At 41.1% G+C, this 11898-nt stretch overlaps 1 protein-coding gene across 1 annotated transcript in view; it reads left to right on the top strand.

Moving 5' to 3' along the window:
• The first annotated feature begins 226 nt into the window (after positions 1-226).
• The window catches only part of SLC17A8 (solute carrier family 17 member 8), a 29279-nt gene continuing 17607 nt past the window's right edge, over positions 227-11898 (top strand). The window contains exons 1-3 of the mRNA XM_054216587.1: positions 227-369; positions 7623-7875; positions 10751-10869. Coding sequence (XP_054072562.1) covers positions 227-369; positions 7623-7875; positions 10751-10869 — 515 coding nt within the window. The remainder of the gene's footprint in view (positions 370-7622; positions 7876-10750; positions 10870-11898) is intronic.

Below are 11898 nucleotides of genomic sequence, written 5' to 3'. Positions count from 1 at the left end.
GTGCTTCCGACGGGGTTTCACTCCAGAGCTTTTTCCCAACTGACTTTCTGGCTTTGGAAGATTTGGTTTGATTTTTTTTTTACACCTTATTATTATTTTTGCTTTTGTTTTTTTTTTTTTCCTTCCATGCTCCTTTCTTGAGCAACTGGTTGCTATTGCAGAGGTCACTGAGAGGACCGGCGGAGGCTCCCGAGTCTGGCATTGGGAAATATGACAGCAGAAGTGGATGCTCATTAACGTAAGCGATTTACTGAAGAAGAAAGACAAAATGCCTTTCAAAGTGTTTGGTTCCCTGAAGGAAAGATTTTTTAACTCAGGAAAGGAAGAGGTGAAGAACACCCTTAGTGACTCGCTGGGGAATCTGAGAAGGTAAAGTCCTACAGAAAATTCCCAGACAGGTCCATTGGTTCAATTTATTAAGGAGAAATGAAGGAGAGAAAAATGTAGAAACATAAAACAGAATTTAGAGCTGCAAAATTAATCTCTGAGTTCAAACAGTGAGAGATGCCTTGCTGCAAGAGAGAAGATGTAAAAGGAGCACTGTTACAACAGTGTATGACTATAGATGGTAGAATATTTATATTAAACAGAAAATGTGTGAAAATAAGTTATAAAGGAGTGTTCTAATATTACAAAGAGCATGAAAAAGTGTTTTAATTAAAAAACTTTTAAATAATTAAATGTGAATAATTCTGTGGTTTAGCTTGCATGAGAAAACCTGATGATTTAATGGGAATTAACGCTCCCAAATGATGCCACTCTTGAAATTAGATTTAATGTTCCTAAATTACAGAGGCTTTTATGAAAATCTTGTTCCAAATCAGTAAGAGAAAATGCACTAAGTAGAGATGTGTATGTGTGTGTTTACTGAGACTAACAAATTAGAAAAATAAACAGGAAAAGCAGCTGTTTGCCAGCAAAAAGAGAAAATATTATGGATTTTTATCTTAATCTGACAGTTCATGAAGAAACAAACTGAAAGATTTTCATTTTTTGATAAATGAAAATATGATGCAACAAATGGCCAGTTTCATAAAGTGAAAGAGATTTCTTATTTAAATGGAAGATTATTTCTATTAGTAATGGCCACTGACAACACTTATTTGTGTAATCATTAGATGAGAGCCAGAGGGTCCAGTGGCATTTCTTGCGTGCTTGATATTAAGTGTTTCAAATCTTTGTACGGATCAGGACAACATTTTAATTGAGTGTATTTTTAGTGATTGAATTGTATTTGCTTTTTATCCGTCCCATTACCTTTTTTTGGGAATGCTATTTCGAGTCGAGATACAGTTCTTGGCACATCTGAACATGCCTTTGATCACAAGAAAATGTATAATATTTTATTTGTATCATACTACAGCATGTATATGCAAGAAAATAAGCACATATACTTTTAAAGAAGTTACTGGTATACACTGGTAGATTGCCGTTACACAATTTCTATACCATGTGAATGGATTACCTGTGTTCCCCACAGTTTCAACCTAACTTTTCTTCATTTACAGTGTTATGGATGAAGTCTGACATTTTGCTTTTTTTACTATTAGGATACTCTACAGTAATTCCAGGGATTCAGTTTTTCTTTTAAAACATGAAGTCATTTATTCAAATCATAAATTCTCTTTGTTGTGGGCTCTGCTGGCCAATTTGACCAAATACACGTGGGGTTTGTATTTAATGAGTGTATGATGTGGCAGTACACTGGGTTTGCTATGTGGAAACAGTATGCAAACCTTAAATTATCCAGATTCCTCTCCTCATAGCCAGTTACCAAGGATGTCATGCTGGCTCTTACACAGTTGGTACTGTGTATCCAGTACCGGCATCCAACTTCAGCAACATTGCTACTGAATCAAACCAAATCAAATCTGAGTTGAGACACAAGAAAGTTTGCTGGACTTAATTATTTTCTGTTTTAAACCTATGCGTACCAGTGCCTTTTAGATGCATTAGCCAGTGGAGGAAATAATCCAAACAATAAAAGCTTTTTTACTCTGTCTGCAATCAGATCTAAGTAAGAACTGCTGCAAGTTGAGCAGTCTCTTAGGAAATATGCAGTCATATTTGAAGGTTTCTGTAGGGAATGAAACATGCATGTTTTTAACTTGAACTTCATTCTCTACAGCTCAGCCTACGAGAGAAAGCATACACTTCTACTTTTACATGATGGAACATACGTATCGTATATGTACCAGCTGCAACCTCGACTTTGCTCTTCATCCAATCCAACTGGTTTTAATATGGTGTAAATCAGCAAAGAATTTGGTTTATCTTCTAGCATTTGAGAGCTGATTAATTATATTAATGCGCATTCTAGATTAGGTCTCCAAGTGTGATTTCACTGGCTGCTGCGCATCGACGTGGGATCAAAACTAGCAAAGTGTGCAGAAAAATACTTTTTAGCTTTGGTAAATATGACGAGTCTATGCCTTCCTACCACATTTCACTGTCTTGCAAACAACAGAGCAGACCCAGAAGCCAGTGTCCGGCAAGACCAGCTGCCGGATACCGGCTGCCCCATAGCAATTATCCACAAACAAGTTCAAGTGCTAAAGCACGAGCAGCATAAAGCGACTTACTGCCTCCTCACAGCTGTGTAGCAACCTCAAATTATTTTGTGGGTGCTGCAAAACAAGAGTCTGCTCATGGGAGGTTACTTTAGGGTAGCTGGATCCTGGAAGGGAGGCAAGGGGGACTGAACCAGTGAGACTCGAGAGGTGTCCTCTCTCTAGGCTGTTGCCAACAGTTTCATTTGTGAGATCTTGGAAGGTGTTTTAGAAAATGTTTTAGATATTTTGTACAAAATAATTTTCTACACAAAATTTGGTTTGTTCTTGATTAGTTAAATACGGCAGGGCAGCAAAAAAAATATTAGAGAATTCAAGGTTTGGGTGAATGAATATCAGAGCTGGAGCTCCTCAAGCCTTTTAAGTTTCCCAGAAAAGAAATCTTTTCCTGCAGAGCTTCTTGGTGTGCACAAACACTTTGGGCCTTCTGTGAACTTAGTGTAGTGAAAGAAAAATTAATGAACTAAAGTAAAATCTCAGGCTCCGCCTACTCTGAGGATTTCAGGAGTCTTGGACCAGCTAATGGCAACGGTGGGCTTACTGGTGAAGTGGGAAGTGACTAAGTGGGTATACAACTCAATAATGTCACGGTTAATGTGAAAAGTCATACGGGCCACGTCACCCAGCTGCTGTATGTAGGTCTGGGCTCCCATAGGTGTAGCCCTGGCTGCTGCAGATGTCCCTTGGTGAATTATACAGCCTAAACCACTAAAAACTGCAACGTGAAGCTGGGCGATGTATCCTTGCATTGGGCAGGGCTCTTCCGCCTGTGCTGGATCGTGGCCTTAGTCCTCTTAAATTTTCCCTGTGCACACAAGTACAGAGAGTTTAGTGCACCGCAGCCCGTGAGCACTGTGATCACACTGCGGGGTGCCGAGACTAGACTGGTTTGTGAGTCGTGCGAGGTCCCTTGCTCAGCGGTGCTAGTGCAAGGGCATGATACACATGTGCAGGGCTGGGCTACAGCCACCTGAGGGGCATCCCTCCAGCAGATTGAGGCGACGCTGAGGAGAAACTGCGAGGCTGCCCTGCAGCCTGGGAGCTCAGCACCTGTGGGATGCAGTCCCACGGCGCGTATGTTGGAGACATGCCATGAGTTTCATGCAAATGCCACACAGGAACCAGCCAGAGAGGTCCCACGCACGGAGCAACTTAAAAGGGTTTGCCCGTCTGTACTGGGATTTTCTACCAATGTGTCAATTGCAGGGTTTGGTATGGAAAATTATCACCTGGGCAAATCCCTAGAGAGTAAATGAGATCTCAGAATATTGTATCTGCTTTTGGATAAATGCTATTTTTCAATAGTTAGTGAGTAGGTTTCTGAAGTTACGCCAGGATCAGCAGTAATTGCTCCATGTGATGACTGATGCTGGATTTCTAGGCGTGAGGTTTGAACATTGTGTATGGTTGTGCTGCAGCTGCCCGTGAAAGACTGTGTTATCCCTTAAAAGTCATTCTGGAATGTGTTCTAACACATGGCAGGTATTAACATTTGCCCATTATTGTAAAATCTATGTGTTTCTCATCAAATTAAATGAAATGGTATGATTTTAGTCCACGCACTTTGTCATTTAAAGAAATAACTAATTCCTATGCTAGAATCCCATAAATACAGATTGCTGAACGTGTATATGTTTTAGGGATTTTATTTATTACTGATAGGAATTTTTGAAATTTCTTTCGTTCTTCCAAAATTCTGTGTATGCCAGAGCAATGTCATTCAATAAAGAAGAGAAAATTTGCATACAGTTATTATGACATTTGGGCACAGATCATGGACGCAGATCTCTTCAAATAGCTTAGCTCTTCTTACTTGCCAAATGTGGTATGTTTGCTGAAAAAAGGAAACAGACTGATGTAAGGACTGAACATTTTCCGTGTAGGTAAATGCTCTCCTGCGTTAGTCAGATAATTAGAGAAGAGCCCTGGCTCTGAAGCGGTTTTCTTCTAAATCATTGGTGTACAAGAAGTGAAAATTTTCAGTGGCACTACCAAAATAGATGGATCAATTGGAAGACATATTTCTCATCTTTTCATGGAGTTGCCATACCTTCATTATATACCTGTTCAATAAAATAAAGCCCAAAAGCTAGGTCAGACACTGGCTCCGTGAATGTCTGCGCTGTTAATGCTTCATCCTGGCTCCGTTTGGAGTGCTATTGCGAAAGAGTTTCTCCAAGACAAATCTGCTATAGAGGGGTTAACATTAAGCTTTAAGGGTATGAAATATACTGTGTAGATTTGGGGCCATGGATCAGTCCTCAACTTGTTTTTATTAATGAGTAATTGAATACAATAGCAAAACAATTAATTGCTTTGCAGAGGCATTGTTGGCCCATAGTGCTAGTCCCGGCTCACCACTTTTAACAGTGAATTTGGAGCCGAAGGATGTTTTCATGCCTATCTGAATTGACAGCCAGCTGAAAGTGTCCGGATTGGAACAGATGTTTTGGCTTTGCATGACGTGCCTAATCTTTGCCATCTGCTCAAAATAATGCACTAATTAAAGTCTAAAGTCTCTCTTATAAATAGAGAGTCTGGTAAAGGTATAAAAATTTTAGAAATTGTGCTTTGATTTAATTCAATCAGTATCTTAGATTATGTTAGAGAAAGACAAACTACTTCTTTTCATTTGTTAATAACTCTTTTGAGATGACAACAGTTCTAAAAAACTAATTATTACATTTTCTTTTCACTTCCTGAGGTCTTTATTTTTGATATTTTATGCAGTTTACACCTACCTATATTAGCACGCAGAGCATGGAATATATGGTGTCTTCTTTTTAAAGTGCCTGACTGCATTAGTCTCTGTACTCTCATTTCACTAACAAATGCTCTTTCCCTGCCAGTGAATCATAAGATCTCAATCACCTTCAATAACGCCACAGTAATATCACATTTCCTGTGTTACCTTGCGTTAAGGCAAAGTCTTCCCTCTAGCCTGACAATGAGCTAATGATCTAACTTTGCAGTTAGCACTGCTTTGAGCAAGGGATTAAATCAAATAATCCTGGGAGTTCCCTTCTAGTCCCAAACACTCTGATTCCAGTGTTTCTTGGAAATGTGAGCTGACGGAAATTTTTGCGAAGGCTAGAGCTGAAGTAATAATGATTTGATGTAAAAAGGAATAATATAGTAAATGATGCACCAGTTAGCCTGTAGCTCTAAAGCCTAGAAATGCTGAGATTTTTAAGTGAAAATTCATATTGGAAAGATATATTTAAGTCCACAGGAAGCACCCCAGGAAGCCATACTTACCACCTATATTTGCAAACCCTTTACTATAGAGTACTATCCATTAGATTGTGGGTAGTACATTAGACTTACAGCAACTGGAGAAGGCTGTGATTAAACCAACACTGTTCTCCCGAAAGACACAACTGTGTAGATCAGCCAGGTGTGGCACATCCATGTATGCTCTGTCAACATTGCTTTATAGCCAACTTTTATATGGAAAACTGAAGTGCATTAGATTTCAAATACACTCAGTACTGGGTGTATTTGCGAAAGAAGTATTGTGTATATGTGTGAAAGAAGGAAATAAGTTACTCCTTATCAGAAGAGTGAATGAAATCATTTCATCACCTTACACAGCAAGCTGGGCTTCCTTTAGATTAAGTAACTCTTCGTATTTTCACAGTACTGAGAGTAACTCCATGGCAGACACAAAAGGGGCTGGATCCTGAGCTCACTGCTTCACAGCCATGCCAAAACTGAAAGGCTTCCTAATGCAGCTGCTGATCGAGGCCTCCCTTTAATAAACCCGTAACCTTAAGCTCATGGGTAGTGTTCAGTGGGACAGTCATGTATTCACAGCTGGCCACGTGCTTAAGTGTTTCAGCATGTCAGAAAACCCATATTCTGCATTTAAAACAAATGCATGGGAAGTTACTGTAAGGGAAGGAAGCAGTTAGCTCCAGTCCAGGGGTTTGGTTCTTTCTCTCCTCACCTTTTCTACCAGAGATATTCCTTGGTCCTGCAGCACGGGGTGTTAATAGCTCCAATCAGATTGGGAGAGCATATTAATTTTTAATTGCACTATTGTGCAATTCCAGATTACATGGAAGTGCTATTTTGTTCAATATGAATCTCTCAGCTGGGGTGCTTGTAGGAAAACGAAGGGCTGGATACACAAAGCCGGAAGAGCTGCACTCCCATGTTAGCTCGTAGCCGGTGGGCAACCTCTCGCAGGCTGAAATGGCTGGGTACCATCTGCTCCTATCCCGAGTAAACGGGAGAGCTCACACCCCTGCCACCTCCCCTCCCAACTGCCCTGCAGTTGCCGCACCAAATTTGATGCCAGGCAAAGCCCTTTCAGCCTCCGCTGCAGAGGAGTGGTGAATCAACGGCCCAGGAAGTCGCCGTCTTCCTTCAGATCTCATTTAATATTAAGCATTTTACACAAAGGGCAACACGTTCAACAACAGGAGTTGCAGGGGTTCACCTTGCGACGACCTAAGAACTTGTAGTGAGAGAATGTTTCAGAGAAGGGGGGACATGTGGCTTCAAATCTCTCCAGGCAGAGAAAGTCTGGGCCTGGCCCTTTTACATCTTAAACAGGGGCTCTGATGCCAGAGCCTTTTCTCCTCTTCACTATAGCCCTGATTTCTGTCTCACAGGTGAAAACAAATTCACAGGGAATTTTGGGCTCAGCAAAACCATGCTCTGTGCTGTATTTGCCCTTTTCTTGAAACCTGCTGCCAGCTCTGCTTAGTGGATCTAATTAGAAATCATGATTAATTTCTTCATATGTATATTTTCCTAACAACCAGCAGAATTTATCACAACAGAGCTCAATATAGCACCCATGAATATGCTCATGAATAGCCTGTGAGCATTCTTCCAGCTAGCTGTCTGGCTAGGTGGCTTGGATTTACAAACTTCAGAGTTCGTTCATGAAAACATGTAGTCTATGCTGACCTTTCACAGCCTGCCCAGCATTGACTCATCACACCACCAAAGAGACAAACGCCTCGCAAGGAGATGATTTAGCAGCTGACTGGAGCGCGTAATTTTAAGGCATTTTCATTTTCTCTTTCTTCACCCGTTTAGGAAAATTGATGGCACCAACGTAGAGGAGGATCACATTGAGCTGACAGAAGAGGGGCGGCCAGTGCAGGCAAGCACCCGCAAGCCGGCACCCTGCGACTGCCACTGCTGCGGGCTGCCCAAGCGCTACATCATTGCCATCATGAGCGGCCTGGGCTTTTGCATCTCCTTCGGAATCAGGTGCAACCTGGGTGTTGCCATTGTGGAAATGGTGAACAATAACACTGTCTATGTTAATGGGAAACCAGAGTTGCAGGTGAGAAAACGTCTTCCTTTCGCTGCTCTGAGCAGACCCCATTGCAAAATCATCAAAGTCCCAGATATCAAAGTACTGTGTATACATAGATCAAAAACAGAGATGTGTGAATGTGGATTCACATAGATGTGTAGGTGCTTAATTCCTATTTAGGTCTCTAAGTCCAATTAAAAATCTGTAAGACCTGAGGGTTTGCAATATCATAGAGGGTGTAAGCAGCAGAAATGAGAACTGAGTTGGCTTGCATGTCTCTCAGGTCCCTGATCTTTCAGTCATAGACAGATTTTGTTGTAGTGGCAGAAGCTTTTACTATTTACTATCTCTCAAGAAAGCACACTCTGATGTTACTAGAGAAGCAATGATTAATTGCTGTACGTAGCACTGCACTCACTCTATTCAGACCAGTAGGTGACTTACAAGACCTTAAAGTAGTCACTGGCAACAAGGCAAGAGGTTTTTACAGGTTATTGACAGTGTGGGTTGTTGTCTAGAGGTATTCGGATCTAGGTGCCAAGCTATTATCAAATTTGCAATATATGGCATGTATTTCTCCGCAGATGCCTACAAACCTTTAACGATGCACCCAAGGAACTGCAGGTTCAATGCATATCTTAATTTCCCCAGTCCTGCCTTCGTACATGGCAGCAATATCATAAGTCCCCTTACTGACTTTATGAACTTGAACCTCATTTACAATTGCTCTACTTGTTGATTTATTTTTGGATGCTGTCATAACAAATTATTCACAGGAATATTGACTCTTACCTGAGGATTCCCAATGGGCTGAGGTCTAGGAGGAAAGCCACTGCAGAAGGACAAAGCATCATCAGACCCTCCCAGGGCACAGAGGCTTCCGCCAGCCCATGGATTCCCTTTGTTTGTCAGCACAATCCCTAAAACAAAACACATCTTCCAGAGAGGCAGATACCTTCTGTCGTGTTGCTAGAGGTGAATGAAAAGCTGTGCAATTATTCATCATCTTGTCTCACAAATATTTTAATGTTTGGTGCAAGAAAATTGCAGAACGTGTCTATAGTAAATTTCAAAAGTTAAAAGAGTGTTTCTAAACAGACTCAATAAACCCTAGAAAGATTTACCAAAGTGAATGAAGAGTTTTCTAGTTCTTCCTCATCTGCAATCTCCTCTGACCAGCTTCTGCTGCTTAAACTTGCTGCTGAATTTGTATTTATTCAGTCTAATTCCTGCTCCCCTGGGTCCCACTGTGACTTTCTGGTTCTATACTTCACCCTGGAGCACGAGAAAGGCCCGCATAGGCTGGGAAGCTCAGAAGAGGTAGTTTGAGGAAATTTGGACAAACTCATCTCACAAATCTCAAATTATTCTGTTTGAGCATGAGCACCTCCTGATACAGGAAGTTTTTCCACGTTTCATGGTGTTTCTGCCTTCAGAAATTAACACCACCTAGTTCCACTAGGAACTACACTGGAAATAATTTTTGGAAAATTAGGTATTAAGTTACAGAAATGTAACTCACTCAGGAAAGTGGGTCTCTTGTCAGAATGCATATTGATGGGGAGGGAACTCCTTTAGCCCTCTGTAAAACATGCCTGGCTAATTAATGCCACCTTTCTCCCTGCAGGTCAAATGATGAGCTGTTTTTCAGTTTGCTTGTTTGGGAAAAAAATCAATCTACCGGGGAAAACTGGTTCTTCTTTTTACACACAGAAAGTAATACAGAAAAAAAGAGATGTTAAAGTTTTTCGTTCTAGTTTTCGTTCTTCTGTAGTGTTCTAGTGACAATTTTAATTCAGAATCTAAGAGACGTCTGTGCTACTTCCTCACATGATGCTTAGCCACCCTTCCCTGCAGTGTGATTAGCATATAAATGATTATGAAGAAAAACATCATGGTTTCTCTTTGCTCCAAAACAGCTCTTTTGAACTGAGGGTTCAAGGAGGAAAAGTTGGCACTGACCTTACGTTAGTGTACTCATACTGAGCCAGGCCCTGTCCGACCTCCCAGAATGGCGGGCAGGAGGGGCACCTTGGATCCACCTTCCTTTTCTTCACTTCCTCTATGTTTTGCCCTGGGCTTTGTCTATGCCTCCTTTGAATAAAGTATGTCAAACAGGGTCATCAGGGAACAGGAATGACCTTATTCAGGAAGAGCCTTGGGAAAACTGAAACTGCTTGGTATCCAAGGATGGAGTGTAGGCTATTTCTCTTGGCTGCAGACATTTTTTGGCTAGGAACCATCTGTGACCTGTGGGTGGCCGCCTGCATCCAAATCCATCCCTACAACTGGCATCACTTTTAATAAAAGACAAACTAGTCAGATATCTAGTGTTACCTAGTTTTATTTCCAGATTGTCTTGTCTTCAGATGTTACCCCTCCCCAACACCATCCCCCTTCCCCTTTTCTGCTCCCATGCCACTTAATGCAGATGGTAGATGGTTAGAGTTTGTCCCTGACAAGGAGAACCACGGATAAGCCCCACCAGGAAGCTGATCAACCCAAAGGACCTAAGCAACCTTGATAATCTTGGGGAAATGGATATGTCCATTGGAAGGCATCAGGTCCTTCTTACAACATTGAGCAGCCTTGAAAACAAAGGTTTCAGGACTAAGCAGCCCAGGGGGGAGCAGTGACAAGTGGCAAAGATGAAGGTCCAGTGTTAGCTGCCCTCCACTCCTATCCCCCCGACTGAAAGCTAAGAGCAAAAGCAGTAATCTCACATGGGAATCGGACATCCTTTTGCCTTAACTGGGGGGTTTCAAGGTCAGCAACACCAGCCAGTACAAAGAGGCTGCCTCAATTTGGAGGAAGGGGTGACTTCTGTGTGACTTCCAAACAGTGGTTATCTTACGATGAGTATGCTTCATCTTACAGCTTTTTTTTTCTGTTTCCTTTACAGAAAGCCCAATTCAACTGGGATCCAGAGACGGTGGGACTCATTCACGGCTCTTTTTTCTGGGGTTACATTGTCACACAAATTCCAGGAGGGTTCATCTCAAACAAGTTGGCTGCTAACAGGTAAGAAAACAATAATCAAAAGAATTAAGCTTTACAGCAAGATGACTGTTTTACACTGTTTAAATGGTGATTATCAAAATAGTGAATTAATGTATTTCAGAAATAATACACATCTGAAACCGAACATGCAGTATTCATGCCTATAACCAAAAATGGGACGAGATTTCCATTATGGGTCTATTGCTGACTCTCCCAATTTCTTTAGTTCATCTCAAATATTTACACATTGCTTCTCTAAACAATACTGCTTTCTGGAGAGTGTTAGGAAAATCACACATAATGCTTCAGACAATGATTGTAGCATTTGTCTTTCAGAAGTTGCCTTAGTGCTTTTTAGCTCAGTTTAACACCAAACAAGAATTTTCCAACAAAATTTGACCTTTCTCCTTTAAAAATTCCCTGTGGACTGAAGCTGGGCAGGTAGGAGTTACAGAACAATTTATGTTCTGGAGACACAAATCCATCCTCATGCACACAGATATCTTTGCCGTGGCTGATACAGTACTGACTATAATTAGGATTGCCTAAAACTTCTAATAGAGCCTCATGATTTATGTTTGGTGAACTCTGAGCATCTATACAGGTTTCTTCTATGCTCATTGTGTTTGCGGGCTGATTTATATTTTTTTTTAGTCCAACTGCTTTTGAAAATGAGAGTAAAAAAAGTAGCTAATTTTGCCAAAGCTAACTTTGGTTTTGGGCTTTACTTCAAAAAGTCTTCAGAACTTGGAACATGATCACAAGAGAGAAGGAGATTGTCTGAAGACAGCTGGTTGTGAATGAGCTCATGAGATGCGCATGTTAAGGGCATTTGGGATCTTCAGATAAAAAAAAGATGGTTGGTACTCGCGTCATTCTCTGCAAACAAGACGTGACATCTACAAATGCTCTCGGAATTTGAAGAGGTCTTTAAGACCAGTTATATATTGTTTTGCCTCAAACCAAAATACGTTGTTCTCTGCATTCTGCAAAGAGCTATATGTGCTACAAGACTGCCTGGGCGTTCTTCCCACCCATATGCCCTTATGG

The sequence above is a fragment of the Rissa tridactyla genome, chromosome 1 (genome assembly GCF_028500815.1).
Source record: "Rissa tridactyla isolate bRisTri1 chromosome 1, bRisTri1.patW.cur.20221130, whole genome shotgun sequence".
NCBI classification, from domain to species: Eukaryota; Metazoa; Chordata; class Aves; order Charadriiformes; family Laridae; genus Rissa; species Rissa tridactyla.
Note: the sequence above shows the minus strand (reverse complement) of the source record. Positions and strands in the feature narration are given on the sequence as shown.